The sequence below is a fragment of the Athene cunicularia genome, assembly GCF_003259725.1.
Source record: "Athene cunicularia isolate RWA chromosome 4 unlocalized genomic scaffold, athCun1 chr4_part1, whole genome shotgun sequence".
Classification (NCBI taxonomy): domain Eukaryota; kingdom Metazoa; phylum Chordata; class Aves; order Strigiformes; family Strigidae; genus Athene; species Athene cunicularia.
In genome coordinates, this window is record NW_020799098.1 from 1,894,816 (window position 1) to 1,916,555 (window position 21,740).

The window sequence follows — 21,740 nt, forward strand, 5'->3', positions numbered from 1 at the left end:
CTGCTTTGAAGAAGCTGTTGAACATTGTTTTATTAAAAAACAACAACAAACCCCCACAAAACCTTTTGGCAGTAATGTAAAGAATGTGCTTACTCTGGAAATGATAGAAGGCCAAGTAAATTGCTCTTTCCCATGTGGTATGAGAGATGTGGAATCTTAGGGCTTGTCAAATTTATTTTTGGTCGGCAGGTTCAAAATCAAAAGAAAACAAATATTATGTCATAGAGCATTAACTTCTTTCCTTGTTTTCTGTTGTTTAGGTGGATAGTTTATCGGCAAACTCTGGATAGTCCTGAATGTTTCAGTGCAACCCACTTCCAGCGTTACCTCTCCAGTGTCCTGGAGGCTCAGCAAAACCACAGCGTCCGTCAGTCCACTTATGCTAAAAAGAACAAGCGTCTCTTAGTGGTCTTGCAAGGGTAAATGTTGGAAAATGTTGGAACTGTTGCACAGAATGAGGGATTTTCTATTCCCTTCCTTTTTCTAAGGCATTTAAAAATTTTTCCCATCAGTCTGAAGCAGGCAAATTTCTCTGCTAAATTCTGTTTGACGTTCTGTGAATTGTTTTACATAGGCACTAAACTCAGCTTTTCTACAGTCTGTTAAGCTTATTGCTTCTTACTCCATGGGGAAGAAAAGGTGTCCGTAGTTTTCCTTCAATCATTTGGAAGGAATTGACTACATTTGGTGGCTCTTTTTAGGAGATTGACTGTGATTTGTGGCTTCTCAAAAGAAGTTTTCCTGCCCTTTCCAGCTGTGTCTTAGACTGTTGTTAAACGGCACTTTATTTATCAGTGTGGCACTGTGTGGTTTGGTTTTGGTTTTTGTTCCACCCTCCCTGGAGGCTCTAGATAGAGGTATTTGCCCTTCAAAGCCGGTGAGACTTCATGCTGGTTATCTGTCTTTAAAGCCTGCTGGAGTGCTGGCTGGCTGTCTTTAAAGCCACAGATTTAGATGAGGGTGACAGAGCAGAGAGATCTTGAGATTTTGTTGCAGGTTGCACTCCAGAGCTTCAGGTGAATATTACTGAATATTACCTGCTACAGCATTATCTTAATATTTAGAGAGCGTTGCGTGTTGTAGTCCCTGTTAATACACAAGTGAACTATTGCTTTTTTTTTCCCAAAAGACTTGTATTTTACTGATACCAAAACAAAAAATAACCATGGGGTAAATGCACAAACTTACAGAATGCTGGAAAGCATGTTAGCTGATTACTTGCCCTACCTTTCCTACATAATTTCCTTTAAAATTCTGCTAAAATGCTGAAATAGTTTTGAAGAAAAATGGGGGTGGAGCACCTCCCTATTTCTTTCAGAGGAAGATCTATTGTCTTTAAGGCAGTAGATGAGCACATTTTGGTAAAATTTAATTTGAGTTGCTGTGGAATAGAAATTAAATTTAGGAAGTGTGATATGGTGTGACATAAAGACTATAATTATACCTGTCAAGGGCTTACAGTACCTAGAACTTTTGAAAGACCAGTGAGTGCTAGAGAATCTTTAATAAATAAATTCATAGTGTCTGGAATTAAATGATCCATTCAGTTCGCAGGATTTTTTTTTTTTCCTCTAAGTAGAAACTTTAAAGTGTAAGCTACTGTGACATTTTGCTGAAGTTTTTAAACAGAGAACAAGTGTGCTACAGTAAGCGTAAGGACCACTCTTTGCTTTTTTGCAACTATTTTGTGTGCACAGGTGCTTGCTTTTCCTTTGCATTCCTAGTAGTCCTTGCTTGGATTCTTTGGCAGTATTAGCTACAAAAAATCTGACACAAACTTTCAAAGTTCCAGCTGATAAAAGATAAGAGAGGAAATATTGTACGTGAGTTGCAATCCAAATAAATTTTTGTGTAATTTTTGCACATCACTTCTGTGATGGTATGTTCTGAGCCTCCGTAGTTCAGAACGAGCAGCTCCATAAAGAGCTCACAGGCTCTTGTCCTGCTGGGGGACTTCAGCCACCTCGACATCTGCTACAAAAGTAGCACAGTGAGCTGTAGGCGATCCAGGAGACTCCTGGAATGCTTTGGGAATAACTTCTTAAGTCAAGCAGTAGACAGCCCTACCAGAGGGGATGTGATACTGGATCTGATGGTCACCTACACAAGTGAGCCAATCGGTGGTGTCAGGATTGGAGGCAGCCTGGGCTGCAGTGGTCACACACTGGTGGAGTTTGCAGTCCTGAGGGATATGGAGCAGGCAAAAAGTCAAGTCAGGACCCTGAATTTTAGGAAAGCAAACTTCCAGCTGTTCAAGGAATTAGCAGGACCCCCTGGGAAACTGCCCTCAGGGACAAGGGAGCAAACCAGAGCTGGCAGAACTTTAAAGATGCTTTTGATAAAGCGTAAGAGCTCTCAATCCCCAGGTGTAAGGAATCAGGAAAGGAGGGCACGAGGCTGGCATGGCTGAGTTGAGACCTGCTGGTCAAACCAGAGGGCAAGAAGGAAATGCACAGGCAGTGGAAGCAGGGACAGGTATGCTGGGAAGACTACAGGGATGCTGCCCGGTCATGTAGCGCTGGAGTCAGGAAGGCCAAGGCACCGCAGAAGCTGAGCTTGGTAAGAGATGCAAAGAACAATAATAAGGGCTTCTACAAGTATGTCAGCCCAGAAAAGGAAGGTGAAAGTCAGTGAACCCCTATCAATGAGCAAGACTGGCAAACTGGTAACAACAAATGAGGAGAAGGCTGAGGTACTCAGCAGCTTTTTTGCCTCAGTCTTCACTGGCAGCCTCTCTTCCCACACTTCTCAAATGGGTGGACCGCAAGACAGGGTCTCGGGGAGCAAAGGTCCCTCCCACTATAAGAGAAGATCATGTTCATGACCACTTGAGGAACCTGAATATACAAAAGTCTATGGGACCTGATGAGATGCTTCCCAGAGTCCTGAGGGAATTGGGTGATGTACTTGCCAAGCCACTCTCCAGGATATCTGAAAAGTCGTGGCAGTCAGGCGAGGTCGCCAGTGACTGGAAAAAGGGAAACATTGCACTTGTTTTTATAAAGGGTAGAAAGAAGGACCCTGGGGACTACTGACCTGTCAGCCTCACCTCTGTGCCTGGGAGGATCATGGAAAGGATCCTCCTGGAAGCTGTGCTAAGGCACATGGAGAACAGGGAGGTGTTTTGAGACAGCCAGCACGGCTTCACCGAGGTCAAGTCCTGCCTGACCAACCTTGTGGCCTTCTAGGATGGAGTGACTGCATCAGTGGACAAAGGAAGAGCTACGCATGTCAGCTATCTGGACATCTGTAAGGCCTTTGGCACAGTCCTCCACAACATCTTTCTCCCTGAATTGGAGAGAAATGGATTTGGTGGGTGGCCTGTTGGGTGGATGAGAAATTGGTTGGATGGTCACATCCAGAGGGTCGTGGTCCATAGCTCAGTGTCCAGATAGAGCCTGGTGACAAGTGGTGTCCCTCAGGGGCTTGTACTGGAACCAGTACTGTTTAATATCTTCATCTGTGGCATAGACAGTGGGATCAAGTGCACTCTCAGCAAGGTTGCTGACGACACCAAGCTGTGTGGTGAAGGGAAGGAATCCATCCAGAGGGACCTGGGCAGGTGGCACGTGCAAACCTCATGGAGTTCAATGAGGCCAAGGGCAAGGTCCTGCTCGTAGGGAGAAGACCCAGTATCAGTACAGGCTGGGGAATGAAGGACTTGAGAGCAGCCCCAGGGAGAAGGACTTGGGGGTACTGATGGATGAAACATGGGGCAGCAATGTGTGCTGGCAGGCCAGAAAGGCACCCGTGTGCTGGGCTGCACCCCGAGCAGGGTGGGCACAGGGCGAGGGGGGGATTCTCCCCCTCTGCTCCGCTCTGGGAGACCCCCCTGCAGGGCTGGGTCCAGCTCTGGGGCACCAACAGCAGAAGGACACGGACCTGCTGGAGCGGGGCCAGAGGAGGCCACGAAGATGCTCGGGGGGCTGGAGCCCCCTGTGAGGACAGGCTGGGAGAGTTGGGGGGTTCAGCTGGAGAAGAGAAGGCTCCGGGGAGACCTTAGAGCGGCCCCCCAGGGCTGAAAGGGGCTGCAGGAAAGGGGGGAGGGACTCGTCATCAGGGGGAGGGATAGGGCGAGGGGGAACAGGTTTAAACTGACAGAGGGGAGATTTAGATCAGATCTAAGGCAGAAATTGTTCCCTGTGAGGGGGGTGAGGCCCTGGCACAGGCTGCCCAGAGAAGCTGTGGCTGCCCCCTCCCTGGAAGGGTTCAAGGCCAGGTTGGACGGGGCTTTGGGCAACCTGGGCTAGTGGAAGGTGGCCCTGCCCAGGGCAGGGGGGTGGGACTGGATGGGCTTTAAGGTCCTTTCCAACCCAAACTATTCTGTGGGTCTGTGATTCTGACCTGAGACTCCTAGCCGAAAGCAGGCTGTTAGAAATACGCTCTTCACTTGATACAGCAGGTGATATTGAAGCAAGACGGATTAATGTGTTTCCGATAAATACCAGTTTTCTTGGGGAATAAATGTGATGACTCTGAGCCGCCTCTGTTTGACATTTCCATCTCAAGTGTAGCATTTGAGAACAAGTATCAGCTGCGGTATGTTTGCCCACTGTTTCTGAGTCATGAGCAGTTACATAAACTAGCCTGAGGGAAGTGCTGCCCTAACCTGGCTGGAATGGTTTTGATTCCCAGGCTACCAAGTGTTCACCTTTTTCACTAAGAGCATAAATAAGGATCTTAGGATTTTCTTAATTACGGTCATTCTGATAGTGCTAAAAAGCTTTTTTTTTGGTTTTTTTTTTTTTTTCATATTAAAATCGGACGCTTACTGAGTGGTATAAAGTCCAGTGATGTGCAAAATAACTGATATTCTGGTAGCAGCACTGGCTTCAGGAACAGCTAATTGCAGGTTTTCCATTCTGCCTAGGTAGTTGAGTGTTGGTGTAGACAGCTGTAAAGTAGCTGGAGTTCTCTAAATAATCCATCAACTTGATAACTGACAGTGCAGTTTTGAGAGAAGATTGTAATTGACTGAGAAATGAATACTTCAGATAAAAACTCCACCTAAGCTTTGTTATCATACAGAAATATAATGCAGCAGTGGCTGGAGTACTGATAAAAAAAATGCACAAATTAATTATAGAAGCACGCTTAAATTGGAGTGCTGATAAGTGAGAGGTGTTGCTTTTTAATTTTTTTTTTTTTCTTGAATCATATTTGGAGCTTAATATGCTTGGCAGCAGGCGTAACATATTTGTATGACGTTGTGCTTTTTGTGCTTACTGAAAGCCAGACTTGTTGTTCAGTGCAAAATTTATACTGCTTTTCTCTGTTCTTGTCAAGAATTTATTTCTAATGTTACTTGGAGTCGGCTTAATTTGTCTGGATTTGCCAAGTTTTGAACTGCTTTATAACTGGTTTTGGTAGGCTTTTTTAGAAATCTAACCTTCTTGCAAGCAATTGATTTCTTACTAGATGTTGAGATGTGTCGTTCTGTTTCTCTGAAACCACATTCTGTTTTGTTTTCTTACAGATATACTGATGTCATTGATGTCGTGCAGGCTCTGCAAACTCATCCTGACCCAGATGTGAAGTCGTCTTTCATCATTGGAGCGGTTAATACTTGTGTAGAGCCTCTGAGTTGCTATATGGAACATAGGTATACTTTAAGATTTATTTTTTTTTTTACTAGTTTGAAAATAGGTATGTAAGTTTATGAGCTAACTTTTATAATAATTAGATCTATATCGTGGTTAATTGTCATTAAACTATCTTAAATTTCATATAAAACTGCTAGGTAATCCATCTTGGATGAACTTTGAAGTGCTGTTTGGTTTATAATGATGACACTTGGTTTCCGCTACATATATAATTATATATAATGTTAATAAAAGTTTAGCTTGTGGAAGAATAAACAAATACTGCTTAAATGCATATACTGTGAGTAAAGACTTCATAAAATCTGGGCGATGAACTGTCCTGTCGCACATGCTTTTTAAATCATTCTTTTTCTCACAATCTTTCGGTGAGTCTTAAAATTGAGACGTGCGTCTCAGTTTGGGTTATGATTGTATCACTGCTTTTGAACATTCAGTGGAGACTTTACAGATTTAAAATACAGAACTTACGGGAAGCAGTCCCAAATCTTGTTGAAGAGACTGACAAAGCACGGAAGCAAAAGCATCGCAAGTATTAAAATCTGATATCCTGGGTTACTGCAGAGGCAGGGTGGGGAGGAAACAGTAGCAAAGCCAAGTCGCTGACATTTGAAAATAGTGTGGTATGGTTGCTGTTTCATAGTTTATGTATGTGCTCTGCACTTCAAACGTGGAACTAATTGCATAGACCGGTCTGTAAAATTGTAAAACTTAAATTTGGCAATTATGCCTTGCAGCGGGTTTGTTAAAAGTCAGGGAAAGCAGTTAACAGTTGTCAGAGTTCTTAGCATTGCTGCTATTTGTGATAAAACTCCGTACATCAGTTTAGAGGTGAACTGCCCAGTCGTTTTAGAAAAAAAGTGCATTCCTTAAACTTCCTAGCTGTTTTTAAGACACTAAACAATACGCTTCTTGTGCTTTGCACTAGTCAATAAGTAGACATTACCTTACTGCTGCTTTTTGTCTCCGTGACAAAGAGTGTAAATAAATAATAAAGGCTACATAAAATATTGGTGAATTGATGCTGGAGTGCTGTTTCAACTTGTTCTTTCCATAATTATAGGAAAGTCAAGTTCCATTCTTAGGGGCTTTTTTTAAACTTACTAACGTGTTACTGCTCATGGTACTGAGTTGTATTTATAGCAGCAGTAGCCTGCAATCCTTTGACTAACATTGTTTGTCTCCTGAAGTGCAGTAGCAATTGAAGGAAGAGGCTTAGCCTATGCTGTAGACTATTTGTGTCTCGCTTTGAAGTTTCTTCTGATAAGAACTTACCCAGTAGCCATGTACTGCCCGTGACAAATCTTTCAGTTGGGAAACTCTGGTGATTTCGCTGTGCGAATCGAGCAGAGTGATTTTTATGTATCTGACTTGAAACTTTTGCAGTCAAGAAAATCAAAACCTTTTCCTGTCTCAGAGTTCATTACTGTAGAGATCTAGCTCTTTCAGGAGCCTAGCATGAATCTCTTCCCTGTGTTGAACAGTAAGCCAGGGCAGGGGAGAGGTACTTGAAGGGAAACAGATAAAGTACTAAATTCCTCTGGAGCTTTTTTTAACAGTCCCTTGTCTCACACAGTAGCAAAAAATGGTATGATATGTACAGAAAGCATTATGTACGTACAGTCCTTCCATGAAGAGTTCCCCCACTGTATTCTTTAGGGCAAGCTTTAAAATTCCCATTGTTTAAATAGGAATTAAAGTAATACTGAGGCCTTTCTGATCTCCTAGAATAGATTGTGTGGTTGGAATTGGCTCTCAAATCCATTAAAGAATTAAATCCATCTACAAAAGTAATTCTTGGGGAAGAACTCCTGAAAGACATAACCTACAGGGATGTTCCAGTTACATGGCTTGAAGAAAGGAAACATGAAAATGGGTTGGATAGTAAGACTCTAGCTGTCGGTGTCCAAATGAATGTAAATGCTGTACTTAAATAATAACATCCATTCTTGATGTACAAACTTCTTTTTTTTTTTTTTTTAGGCTTCTTTTTCCCAAGTTCTTGGACCAGTGTTCACAAGGTACGTGTCACTTCTCTTGACTTTGAGCTCTGCAGAACAAGTAGCTGACCCATATGGCCAAATAAATACACTATCAAAGGATCATGATAAACTCTTGGAGATAAGAACCATCTGTGCAGAGCAGACGTTACTTTATTTAACACCATAGGCACCTGAAGAAAACGTCCAGGTATGGAGCATGGTGCGTTCTGGTTGTCCTCAGCTGGAGGAAGGGTGTCTGAGGACCATGAGTTGAGCTGCTTACCTTGAACTGCTGTAGCTTGTGCTGTTTTGTTAATCTAGGAATAAAATGGATTGGATTTGAGTTCCCATCCCCTTTTGGGGAGGCATGAGGAAAGGAGCTCTCCTCTCTACTATTTTAAAAAAGGCAAAACCGAGCTGATTACCTCATTCCCCCTATCCTCCTCTTAAAGCAGCGTGGAGGATCCTTGCAGGGTTCATTTGACACTGCAGCAGGCAAAACAGCTCACTTGCAAAAGAACAGTTTCTTGCCTCCATTCAGTTTTATATTCTGACTCTGAAATACGTTGTCCTCCTTGCTGGGCTTGGAACTTAGAGCAGCTGTGGGCATAAACGGGATACGATCCTTCCTGACCTACCATCAAATAAGTTCAAGAGCAGAAACAAATGGGGCGATAGCACCTTTGCAGTTGTTATTAACAGTGGTAAAGCAGATTTACAACATTAACACCAGTACATGTGATGCGTGTGTATATATGAGAACAGATCTCTCCAGTCAGGCAGTCTTTGTTGTAGGAAGACTATAAGCTCAGCCTGAAATTGAGTAGACTAATGATAGTTAGAATTTTTTTTTTATTTTTTTTTTACGTCGCCGTCGGACTGCAGCATGACTTCCTGATCTTACGCTCACGTCTCCCCAAGTGAACTGCAGGATGGTAGTTTTTTGTATTTAAACGCAGTTGTCAGAGTAGGATGCTGCACTCTTCTTGAGGCTGTTTAGACTCTGTAGAGCTCTGGTTTGCTGCTGGAATTATGTCACCTCTTATTCATATGTGAAGGGAGTCCAAAGGAATGAAATCCAAAGAACTCAAAAGAATGAACAAGCTAGAAATTATGTAGATGCTGTTATAGAAATCCGTACTTTTTTTCTTATTTGGAGAAAAAATGTTGATGCTACAAATTGGGGAACTGGCTAACAGATGGGTGTCATGGTTTTAGTCATGGTTGAAATTGAGAGCAGGAGAGTTAATATAACGAAGTATCAATAACTACTAAAAGTGGAATGCCTTTTTGTTCTCTGACAGTAAAAAAAAATACTTAAAGCTATCTTTTTTTTATTTTTTTAAGTGCAATTGTACAGACCTGATTGGGTGAGAATTTGTCATTGTTCAGGGAAGAACTAAAAAATGCTTAGGACAAGCATAGCTAATTTTCTTCTGGTCCAAACACTGAAAGAAGGAAAAATACCGAAGAATGTTCTTCTGGTGGCAAATTGTTTCTGCATGTTGCAAGGTTTTGTCATCTAGTTTTCAGATACAAAATGTGACATTAGATAGCCTAGAGGTCTGTTCGTGTAAAGCAAATTGTTTCACATGAATAGGAGCAATTTCTGTGTAAAAAGTTTTAAGAGGAAAAGTATGCTTTGAACTGAGATGTGGTACACTCTTAAACTTTCCAGACAAATGCAGAATTGTATCACATGTATAGTAGAGAATTTACTTTGGCATAATTGAGAAACCATTCCTGGTGCAACAATAGGAATATTTAATGAGACATCCACTTTGAGAGATAGTCATCCTATTTTGTGTCACTGGACTGTCAGCGGGCCAAGACACCGTCATACTGGATGTTGTATCAGTCTGAAAACTTGCCATGAGGGTGTAAGAAAAGACAAGTGTGGGTGTAGGCAAGCAGGAATTAATTAGACCTTTGGATACTTATCTTGTCCACATTATATCTTGCTATTTTGGGAGGGAGTGGGGTTAGCCTTTTGCTGCTGCTTTCCAGGTCTCCTCTGTTGTGTGGCTTTCTCTGGGTACCTATGCATGTGAGCAGCAGGACATCATTTTATGTGACATCACTTTCTCTTTGGAAGGCCACAAGTCTAACAAATGGGTGAGAATCAGAGAGAACTGATGAAGCCTTGAGCAGAGGGACCAACGTGAGCAGTTTTGCTTTGTCTCTCCCTTACGTACTTGTTTAAACTTTTCAAAAAAACCCTCACCACCGTCTGTGTGCTGTAATTTCCTTTTGTCTCACTCCTTCCCAATATGCCCCTTCTTTCTTTTTTTCTCCTTCCCCCCATTGTTGCACAGAAGCTGTAAGATGACGCTTCACTAGTCTAAGGGCACGCTGGCATCTCTTGTGTTGTATGTGAAGTTGTTTTACAGATTAAGACATCACCATTGCACATTTGGGAGTAAAGAGGATCCATTATTTTTGTAAAGCATAGATATTTTTAATCCATCCCTCCTGTTTCTTTACTGCTTCTATTGAATGTGCCATTCCCCAGGCTGCAAAGATTTTTTTTTTTTAATTTTTTTTTCTTTAATAAGGAATTATACAAAACTGAATGGTCTTCAAAATGCAGTAGCAACAGAGAGGGAAGTGACAATTTTAAATAGAGAAGGTCAAAATTATTTGTTGCTAGAGCTGTGTAGGCATCTCCCACTTCTCAGACAGCTACTTTTCTTCTGGATTATACCACTTGTCAGTCAGTTCAGTGTCGCAGACCGTTGCCTCCTAACTCAGGACCGATTTCTGTGGGATACTGGCACCTACAAGACTTATGCATCCATGTGTGCAGAGCCAAAGCTTGCAGGTTCCCCAGGCTCTGAGCAGTCTCCTGTTACTTCCAAGGTGGCAAAGGAGTTTACAGCTGAGAATGACAGCTAGTGCCCAAAAGCTGTTCCCCTTCGGCAAGCACAAATGAAATGGGGAGTGACGGAGCAAGAGTGTGGGTGAGGAGCATGAGACAAGATGCACAGGCTTCTGATTTTGCTAGATTTTTTTTATTCCTTTGCTTTTTCTTAACTTTCAACTTTTCCAGCTTAGTCCTTGACAATTCCCTATTCTCTCCAAGGCACAGTGCTTCTAACTGCAATGGATGCTTCATAGCATTTATGTTCTACAGCCTTCTTATTGTTCTGTGCCAACTTCACAGAAAGTATAACTATGCTTTTAATTAAACTTGACTTTTAAATTAATATTAAGTTTGGGGATATTAAGGAAAAAAAAAAACCACTGTGCGTAGCACACTCATAATGTGGTGGTTGTTGATTAGCTTATTCATACTTTTCATCTTAATTGCATGATCTACATAATAATTTCAAGCATGCGTGTGACTTAAATTTCTAAGCGTGCTTGCTGTTTTCCCATCACCCCTCATCTCTCTCAAAAGCAGTGTTGGAGAAGACTTAGATGTTTCTGAAATTGGAGTGGAAGCTTCTGCGGGAGATTTAAAAAAAGAGAAGTACTAATGATGGAAATTTGCTTGGCTTATTATTCAAATTCTTGCCTGAAAGGGTCAGTGATGCAAGTAACAGTGACTGGGAGCATATGGTATAATGCAAGTACCCCAGAAACGTTTGGTGTAGGAATTTTTATGTAAAGAAGCCTCTCTGCAAGGGTTGGTGGATTTGAAGGACTTCTGTAAAGATCAGGAATAACTGTAGGCAGCAGATCACGGTGTGAGCTTCGTTACATATTCTGCTTTAAGTAGTGATGAGCTGGGGGCAGGGGACATGCGTCCTGGTTCAATTCTTCATGGGTATTCGAGAATTTACTGTCTTACACTCGTACTTACAGGAAAGTGTCTGAAATGAGCTGCCCACACTGAGCAGAGAAATAGCATTCCTGACACGTTCTGGCCCGTACTGACATCCTAGGGAGTCCCAATGAGTTGGCACTGCAATCTCTTTGAGGGATTGGGCTGCAATTTGTTCTGATGTAACACCTTCTTGATATAATTGGAATATTCTTGATATAATTGCGATATGTCATCTCTCATTTTTTTCCTTAATGAGAATCCCTTCCAGGGCCCAGGGCTTGATGGCTGTGATTGCTGTGTGTTATTTCCGATTGCCTTCGGAGACATCCGCAGTAGCAGGGGGTTGGCTCTCATTTAACATGAAACTTGTCTTATACCTGGCAAGACAGCAGGTGTAACGTCAAGATTGTGTTGCCATCTTCAAATCTGGGAAAGTTTTTGCTTAGCAGAGTCACCATGTCATCAGTGAAATCACTGGCACTAGGTGCAAGGTGAAGGAGATACTGTGAAGTCTGGAAAAGGAATTGCTTTTCTGGTGACGCAGCTGAGTCTTTTGGGGAACTGGGGCTCAGGACAAATAGTTTTTCCTTTTTTTTTTTTTTTTTTTTTCCCCTCTGTTATGTTTTTTTTTTCATTTCAGGGTCTTTCTTTAAAAACTGAGCCAAAAAAACCCTTCTCTTGTTTTTGGAAAGTGGCAACTGTCAAAGCAAAATACTGATTTATTTTTTTTTTTTTTTTTTTAGCTGTTTAACCTCTCTTCCGACACATTGAATTTGCCAAAAGGCTTTCAATGTTACTGTTTTTATTAAACTAGTCCTCAAATTGATTCTTGTATGAATTAATTCTTTTAATTGATTCTTTTGATTAATTGAGTTTAAATTATTTCTGCGAGATGGAAGATTCCTTGCTTTTTTTGTTGTGTGGTGTTGGTTTTTTTTTCTCTTCAGTGTAGTAAGATGGAAGGAAAATGAGAGAAGAATGGCTGTTATGTTGCTTAATTGTTTATTAGTCACTGCTGCATACCTGACTTGTGTATACTATCCTCTGATTCCCTTACACAGGACTAGTGAGTACCGTGGTTTTCACAAGTCATGCTACAGAGCAGAAGCATCCACTCCTTATGCAACTGCAGAGCCTTATCCGAGCGGCAAATCCTGCTGTTTCATTCATCTTGGCAGAAAATGGAGTTGTAACTAGGTAACGCTAATCACTGCCCAGTATTTGTCACTTTTGGCGGAAGGGATACACGCACCTAGAAACTTGCATTCTCTTGTTTTACTCTGGTAACCTATACAAAGGAAATGCAGATTTCTCTTAATTATTTCTCATGCAAAAGGCATCTTCCCTTTACATTTATGGTCATGTAAGTCTAGAGACTAGCAAATGTATGATTTTGTTTGCAGAGTATGACTTGCGTTACTGTCACACTAAGGGAAAAATACTCTTAATTTTACTGTGACTAACACGTTCTGTTTTATATAAGTAGCATACACATAGTGGCCGTTTTATTGAACTTATAAAATTAAAAATCTTGATCTTCATCTCTTTATAGGAATGAGGATATTGAATTAATTCTCTCGGAAAGCAGTTTTTCAAATCCTCAGATGATGAGAGCTCGGTATTTAATGTATCCTGGCTGGCAAGTATCTAGACTGAAAAATATTAAAACTATTTTTCTAATTAACTTGAAGATTAAAAAGTCTCGCTAACTTCATTTATTTATTTTTTTTTTCAAGACTACTCATTTGGAACAGGCATTGCCTTTGTAAATCATTTTAAAAAGGGAGCTGATGAGTATACTTAGTAGATACACGATTGCTGTCCTTTTATGGGGTAAAGGATCCTTTCTGGACACCATTTAAATCAATGGCAAGATTGCTGTTGCTTTGCAGAAGAATAGAAAAGAACCCTCTGGGAATAAGCTGGGAAGGATTAGGAGGGGTGAGGTCAATAATGACTAGAGTAATTTCGTTCTGACAGCTATTCAGCCTTACTGGAATGAACTTGCTGTGTCAGTCTAGCTATTAGCAGAACAATTATTTATAAAAACCAGCAACCTTATTGACAGTCTTGGCAGAGGCTAAGGGCACACTAATACACGGTACCAAGCTTTCCATTTCATACCGAGTGGTATTTTTCATGGTTCAGGGTTCTTTACACATCTTGTTGCAGTTATCCTTGCTGCACCTATTTGGCAGAAAACATAAACCTGTCAGCCATTCTAACTCTTGGCTGACTGTTTTCTGGTTAAGTTTATAGAGCTGGAAGCGCAATTTATTTGCCATACCTTGCCAGTCTTGTATGTAGGTATATCGTTTTATTGCTAATTCTTGCTCTAAATTGGATGCAAATGAGGCTCCTAAAGTAAACGGGCACAAAGTTTGGGATGTCAGAGCTGCTGGGGATTGTAGGGAGCCAAAAGGAGAGAGAGAACGTGGGAAAAGAAAGTGTTTAAAACTTTTGAACAACTGTTAATCTAGGTGATGATAGTATAACAAGAAGAGTATGTAGACAGTATGTAAGAACAAAAGAAATTACAGTGGGAAGAGCATCAAAAGGAGTTCTGAGTGCTTTGAACAACCTAATGCTGTTAATATTACATTTTCATGGATGTGGTAGAGAAGAAATCTTATTTTTCTTCCTATGAACAAGGCTTACCTGTGGTGAAATAATAAACGTTCCTTTTAAGAAGTTTGTTAGGTGAAGAGCACAGGCGTGTGTGTTTTTTCTGTAAGTTGAAGCTGTGTGTTTGTTTTTGCCTTCAGGTATGAAGGCAAATACGGAGCTGGGTCTGTCTTCCCTCCAATGGTCCAGATCTGTGTGTGGTTTAATCGTCCTCTAGAAAAAACACGATTTGTGACCAAATGTAAAGGTACAAATGAACTTTGACTGACTTGATTTAAATCCAAATTTGGAATACTGAGGAATAGAAGGGAATGAAGGCGCTGATGTAGCACAGTTATTTAATTAGTGCTGGAGTAAACTTTTTAATTGAAAATTCAGCTTTCCTTCCTTAAAGTAGAGTAAATTATCTTCTTTGGTGTCTGCTCTGGAAATTTTTGTTCCAATGAAAATCTAATTTCTTCAGAAATTTTTTGGTTTCTAGAGACTGAGACACTTACCTTCATATGTTTGCTTTTTATTTTATGTTTAATTTTATTTAGTAGTGTTGAAATAACCTTTTCTAAGTGATCATCAGCTTCTACTTTTTATGCCAACTAATTCTTTGTAGTTACTAGAAAATAGGCACAACCCTGTTAGGCTACTAGAGTAGCTATATAACCATGCCTTTCCTTCTTTCCGTAGCAAAACAATGTTAAGGAGCACCATTTTACTTTCCACACACTGTAAGCGTTCGTTCTGCCAAACACGTAATTTCCCACCATAGCAAAGAAATGAGAACATAGAGAAATGTTACGTAGCGGGGCTCCGGGGGACGCTGCAGCTTCTTCCCCTCAAGCAGTAGGATGTGGATTAGAGACCTGTAGCATAGGTCTGACCAAACGCTACACTGAGGAGGAGAAAAATAAGTGAGATAATCTATTTGTCTTCTGTTTCAAACAGCGATTAAATCATTGCTCAAGCCAAGTCCTTTTTCTGGAAACATTTATCACATCATGGGCAAAGTTAAGTTTTCAGGTAAGGGCAAATGACTATTTAATGTGTTGTCTTCTGATTGCACTACATGTAAATGCATTCGAAAAATTTTAGGTACTGTGTTCTGTCCACACCAACGTGTTGATGTTAAGCTTAGATAAGCAATTCTGAGTATGCTTTTTGTCCTTCCGTCTTCTTGATAGATGCTGATAAAGTGATTGAGGTGTGCCACAACACATCATCTAATTCACTAAGCCTTGTGCCTGTTCAGGAGGGGCCGACTCCTCCTGATTCACGAAGCGATAACAGAGATTGCAGCAGTCAGCAGGAGTGTTTCCTTGTGTTCATTGGCTGCTCTCTCAAGGAAGAGGATATAAAAGACTGGCTCAGAGAAACTGCAAAACAGGTTTGTAGGCACATTTACTAATGCTCAGCGTGATCTGTTTGGCATTTCTTAACAACAAAAGGAGGAATCTAAGGTTCCTTGATAAAACAAAATTTATTTTTTTTTTTAATCTCCTTTCTCTTCTACCAAAGTATTCACATTCCAGGGTGTAAACGTATTTCAGAAAGGGGACTAACAGTTTGCAAATGTGTGTTGCAATTTGTGTATTGTTTTAATATCTGCTCCAGCTAATTCATGGATTGAGCTGCTCTTGAACGCTTGAGCAAATGGACAACGTCCAGAATAAACACAAAATGGTTTAGTTTGAGACATGCCAAAAGCTAAAGTGTAGTATGAAATAAATCTTCTTGAAGTACCTGAATGCTGCAGAGCTGAAAACCTGTTTTGATTCACTAAATTAAACCTCCTTGGAAGTAATCCATTGAAATGGAGGGTATAGGGTGGTTTGGTTTTTTTTTTTGCGTTTTGTCTTGCTTAATTTGTCATGTGCAGCTCTGTAAGACTTCATGGATTTCTGCATGGCTGATATACCTGTGTGACAGAAGTTGGAGCAGGGAGCAGGGAATATGCACATCACCAAGCCTAGAAGGCACCTTTTGCAGTGGTGATGTGTTGCCACTTTGCACGGGGACAGACACGACCTGGCGAGGAGTGCAGGACAAGATGGTTCACTGCTACATAAGGAGTAATACCAGCAGGTTTTACTTTTGCCAGGCTGCACATGAAGGTCTTAAGAAGTGAGTCTTGAGGCTTGATTCAGAAATACACTTGGACAGAAATTGTTCAACCATACAGATTTCCTATTTTAGCACTCTAGTTGGAACCTGAGCCTACAGTCCCAACTGTGCCCTTTTGCGATGCCCATTTTGAAACATTTGTTAGTTAAATACTCACGGTTACTTCTTTTATGGCTTAGGATTTACAGAGTAACTCTAAAAAGCATAGGAAGGAAAAAAAAGTTTCCTGCAGACCATTGTGGGAGCTGTTTCTAAGGATCTTCAGATTCCCAGCTCTGTTCTAGCAGGTTGTGTTACTTCAGGGAAGGAAACATTTTCTGTGAGGGGATCTCACACTCTGTACATAATCACGTGGGTAATAACGTGGAGCTTGGAACTGAAATGCTACCTCAAGTGTGAAGTGCTTCCTCTTTAAGCAGTTCAAGACTACAAATAGTAGGGTTTCAGGTAGTTCTGAGAGATACTGCGTGCTGCATAAAAGAAACGAATTATAAAACTTTTCAGACCAAAAACTAGATTGTTTTTCTGTTCCTGTGCCAGTTTTCTTCTTTCTTTGCAGTAAAGCTCTATTTAAATTGTATTGTTAAAATACTTTTAGAATTTGTCATTTCTACCGGTGCTTTATGTAAGATCACTTAATTTGCACCTTTGTTTCCAGACCATAGTTGCAAGTGCCTTAATATAGTTGAATAATTCTGTCTATAATTTTGAAAATCCATGCTTCTAAAATAAGTACTTCTACACTGGGCTTGAGCACGATAGCATGTGATCATAGATTTCACTACCGTTATCCCCATTTTCAAGGAAGAACTTTATGTTTTGTGGTTTGGGTTATTTGGGTTGGTTTTTTTTTTTGGTTTTTTTTTCCGGTTGTTTTTTTTTCTTAACTAAACTGTAGTATCGCACTGTTGCTCAGTAGTACATAACCGGGGCCTTATTCTTCATACAGAAACCTCAGAGGAAAGCCCTGAAAACCAGAGGAATGCTAACCCTTCAGGAAATAAAAAACATTCATGTAAGTAGGAGAGATTAATAGCAAAGCCTTCTTTTGACTGATTTTCTTAAATAACCAGTTGTATGACAGAGCACCTCCCATACTTGCCGTAACAAGCTTGCTGAGCACTAAATTATCATGGTGTTTACTGTCTCTTGATATACCTGAAACACAGCTGAGACTATCCAGGAGGGATATGAGATAGAAATCTTGGTGTTACCTCAGAGCTTAAGTTAGCTCTGAAAAGTAAGGTGAGGTGTAAGACGTTGGCCGAGCTTACGCTTTTGGTTACTGTAACGGCCTTTCCCCATCTTTCCTCCCTGTGCTGTGCAGGTTGTCGCTTGCAAATTAGGATCCCAAATGCCTCATCCTGCCCTCATCATCTACCTTTAGGTTGCAAGTGCCATCTCTGGAGTAGGGTTCCTAAGAGTTTGGTATGACTGTGGTTAGTGTCTCTAACTCCCCTAGTCCATATGGAGCCATACCTTAATCCCTGGCTGTGAAGTTCAACAATAGGAATTATTCTTTTTATCTATTTAAGTTTTTTAGGATCGTCTCTAAGCAGTTTTAAGTGCTTAATATATGGTATGTTCTTTCTTAATGTAGGTGAAACGCCACTTGGATCCACTTCCAGCTGGTTATTTTTACAACGGGACTCAATTTGTGAATTTTTTTGGTGACAAAATGGACTACCATCCATGTATCCTTTAACATCTAGGGTTTGTTTTTTTCTAAAGGTTTTACGTAGGCAACAGGCTGTGCAAATCTAAAACGTATACTGTCAAAGCTGGAGAGCCAGTTTGATTTGTAGGTGGTAATCCGAAGTGAAAAGTTTTCTTCCCTGTGAATCTGTGCGTGGCTACTTGCCATTTGAAGATTGCTGTTAAAACACTTTTTCAGAGATATGATCTAAGAAGCAGAACAGAACCAACAAAACAATCCCCAAACTGTACGTGAGCCTGCGGAGAGAATAATTTATGGACTGCAGCTTGTCAAAGAAACATTTTTTCAAACCAAATAGTGCCGTAATATTGCTTAATGCCCGGTCACGACTGATAAAACCTCCAAATGAATATAATTTTGTGTCCGTGCATGTGCGTGCGCACGCTCAAGTCAAAACTGTCGGGGCTGGTTTAGGTTTTACTGCAGCATCCTTTTCTGTGCCATATATTCTGTGGTGAAGCTGATATTAAATGATTGCTCTCATTTTGCAGCTCGGTACGAGAAAACCCTTGATTGAATGCAATGCAGTAATATGAACAGGGTGTTCAGAATTAGGTGTGGAGTTGCGTTTGGGTTTTTTTTTTAAATTCACTAAAGCAAGTAAAACCGTATTTTAAAACTACTTCAGCGTACAAGCATTATGATTTACATAACAAATTCTGGCATATACACCTTTGTAAATGCACTGTCCTTCCTAGTCTTGTTTGGTGTCAGTTTACAGAATATAAACCAAGCAGAGTCCTCTGGATTTCTTTCCAGAAATTATTTTTATTTTTAAATTTAAACCTGATCATATTTTTGGCGAGAATATGCCAGACTAATACTAATGTTCCAGTGTGTTCCTGTTCTTCTTTCTTGTTTTCATAACTTTCTATTGCTTTTGTCTTGGTTTTATTATCAAAATTTCAAATTTGGTTTTGTATTCCCCGTTTACTTTTCACTTTAACTTCAGCAGACTTTACAAAAATCCAAGTGGGTTCTGTGATTCTGTTTTGGAATAAGAAAAAGCAGTTATTTTCTGTGCCCTGTGGGACAATTTTAAACCAGCAGACTTCTGTCTGCAGGGTAAGCTCCTGGTTACGGTATACAGGCAGAAAAGAGCTTAACAGCAAAGTTGGACTTCAACATTCCCTGGGCTTTTACTCCACCACCATCTTGGTGTTTGGCAATAAAAGCTACAGGCTCTGGTTAACCACTTGGGGATGATGTGAATTTGGGGCAGGTTTTGAGACTTTCCCTTAACCAAAACAGCTGTAAACATCTGCAGACCTGCTGTAGGGTTGCTGTTCTTACATTCTTCCTCTTGATTGGGAAATGTCTATTGTGCAACTCCTTTATTCCCCAGTAATACCGAGTAGTTGTGGTCAGGTCTGGCTGCAGGACTCACGGGAGGTAATACCTTGAATTTCTGCTTTCAGCAAGTCTCCCTGAACTGGCACGTCCTTCAAGCCTGTATGTTCTTTTCTAAGGAACTCTATTCGCACAAATGTTTTTCCTTAGTTTTTCAAAATCAGTAATGGACCAATTCATGAACGATTACTTGGAAGAAGCCAACAGGGAAATAGAGAAGTACAACCGAGAACTAGAAGAACAAGAGTATCACGATCTCTTTGAGCAGAAGACATAAGCACATGCGTTCTGTGCATTTCTGAACCACCTAGTGTAAGTAACCAAAAATGCTGTTGTCCTTGCTGGTTAACTAGAAAATTAAGTGAAATGTCAGTTTTAAGCACTCCTTTTAAAACTTAAGAGATCATTCCTGTAAGGTTGGCATTTTAATATGGTAACTGCTTAGCTGTTTGTACTGTCAGGTTTGCTTCCACTTCACCTTAATTCCAGAATGTAAAAAGCATCACGTGGAATCTCTGGCTAGTAGTGGAAACTTATTTAAAAGAAGAAGAAAAGAAGCGAAACTGTATGTCCTAGTAGGTCAGAATGTAATCATGGAATTGGTCTGTCATGCAGATAATCAAACCCCTTTAATCTCTGGGTGTCCCTTGAAACTTGTTGCACAGGAGCGTTGATGAGCAGTGGTGTACGTCAGCATGTGGGACCGGGGGATGTTCCCAAAGCGAGAAATGGGGGAACATTTAAAAACTCAGAAGAGCACCTGATCCCGCAGCTTTTAGGGTGTTCCCAAAGCGAGAAATGGGGGAACACTTCAAAAACTAAACTCAGAAGAGTATCTGATCCTGCAGTTTTTAGGGTGTTCCCAAAGTGAGAAATGGGGGAACATTTAAAAACTCAGAAGAGCACCTGATCCTGCAGCTTTTAGGGTGTTCCCAAAGCGAGAAATGGGGGAACGCTTCAAAAACTAAAGAGTACCTGATTGTGCAGTTTTTAGGGTGTTCCCAAAGCGAGAAATGGGGGAACGCTTCAAAAACTAAACTTAGAAGAGCACCTGATTCCGCAGTTTTTAGGGTGTTCCCAAAGCGAGAAATGGGGGAACGCTTCAAAAACTAAACTCAGAGGAGAACCTGATCCCGCAGTTTTTAGGGTGTTCCCAAAGCGAGAAATGGGGGAGCACTTAGGCATCAACATTTTTCTGAGGGGACAGCATGTCTCATAGTCTCTGCGCAGTTTGAATCTGCATTTGAAATTGTGACTTTTCTTTAGAAAAGATGTTTATATATTTCAGGGTGAAATGAGATAAGTGGAGGCACCTTGCTTTCTTCACAGTCTTGTTATTGGTGTTCTAGAAAATATATATGAAATTAATGGCAGTAATCCGCAACTTGCTGTTGCTTAGAAGATTATCTCTGAAGGATTCTTATTTCACTGCTAAAAACTAAGTAAAGCGAGAGAAGAGGGAGATTCTTTAGTAAAGAATTCCTTTTCATGAAAACGACTTAACTTCCAAAGGTAAAAAATATCTTAAGATACACTTGAAATATGAAAGAACTTGGTTTTGAAACTTTTAGAAGAATTTGCATGCCGTAACATTTCGTTAAACTGATGCACCGGGTTTTAATTACTTGCAACAAAACCTTTACTCAGCATTAGTAAATGATATAGTAACAGGAATTCTGGCCACTTGTCCTTTAATTTAATTTAGTACAATTTTAAGTGAGACTTCACAGATCACGGATTGAGGTATCATAAGGTACCCTAGCAGCTACTTAAAGGTCATTATTGAAGCTTATTTAAATAAGCAGATGATTGTAGAATGCTGTGTGTTCAGAATTTAGTCAAGTGAAAACAGTCCAGGAGGAAATTTTAATTTCTTATTCCTTTGCCTTAGGAAGAGTTCAACCTTTTAATACAACTGCAACTTTTTTTTTTTTTTTTGGACAGGTGTGTGTAATGCAGTAAGAAATGGAATGAATAATTTCTTACAGCACATTTAAAATACGTACAACCTGTCCATGCAGTCTCTTTTTGTGGCAGAAAAAAAAAATGAGATTTAACTCCTGCTGTCAAACCTCAGGCTAGATACAGTTTTATGCCTTACTTAAATTTTAATTTATTTTTTTTTTTTTTACCTTTGGAATATGAAATGGCTGAAATTTCAATAAGCCTGTCAAAAACTGAACCACCTTTTAGGGAGGTGTTCAGTACACGTCGCTACTAGCTGGCTGGGTGCCTGTGCTGTGGGGGTTACACGGTGCAGAGGTGAAATTCCAGGTGCTGCAGATTGGGATATAGATGTTGATAAGGTTTCGTTACTAGCTTTCCTACTAGATTTTAAAAGCTGTCTGAATTTAAGAATTTTTTTGTTTTTTTGCACACCATGAGACTTTATAAACTCCTTGTATCCTGTTATACAGTAAAAGCCAGTGATTAGTTTGTTTCTAGGCTTTCTGGGGTAACCCCTGTTACAGGTATAGAGCATCATGACAAGGCTCGTGAGTTTATCTATGCATGGCTATACTTTAGTCTTAATATACTGTAGTGCCTGGTAGAGTAAATGTAGCTAGCAGTGAATTTGGGGG

At 40.5% G+C, this 21,740-nt stretch overlaps 1 protein-coding gene across 1 annotated transcript in view; it reads left to right on the forward strand.

The window, feature by feature from the left end:
• The window catches only part of C4H20orf194 (chromosome 4 C20orf194 homolog), a 69,502-nt gene extending 49,532 nt beyond the window's left edge, over window positions 1–19,970 (forward strand). The window contains exons 27-37 of the mRNA XM_026846891.1: window positions 261–419; window positions 5,477–5,602; window positions 7,584–7,621; window positions 12,413–12,548; window positions 12,904–12,990; window positions 14,117–14,223; window positions 14,916–14,990; window positions 15,152–15,354; window positions 17,041–17,106; window positions 17,692–17,785; window positions 19,323–19,970. Of these exons, the coding sequence (XP_026702692.1) occupies window positions 261–419; window positions 5,477–5,602; window positions 7,584–7,621; window positions 12,413–12,548; window positions 12,904–12,990; window positions 14,117–14,223; window positions 14,916–14,990; window positions 15,152–15,354; window positions 17,041–17,106; window positions 17,692–17,785; window positions 19,323–19,435 (1,204 nt within the window). The 3' untranslated portion in view covers window positions 19,436–19,970. The remainder of the gene's footprint in view (window positions 1–260; window positions 420–5,476; window positions 5,603–7,583; window positions 7,622–12,412; window positions 12,549–12,903; window positions 12,991–14,116; window positions 14,224–14,915; window positions 14,991–15,151; window positions 15,355–17,040; window positions 17,107–17,691; window positions 17,786–19,322) is intronic.
• The last annotated feature ends 1,770 nt before the right edge of the window (window positions 19,971–21,740 follow it).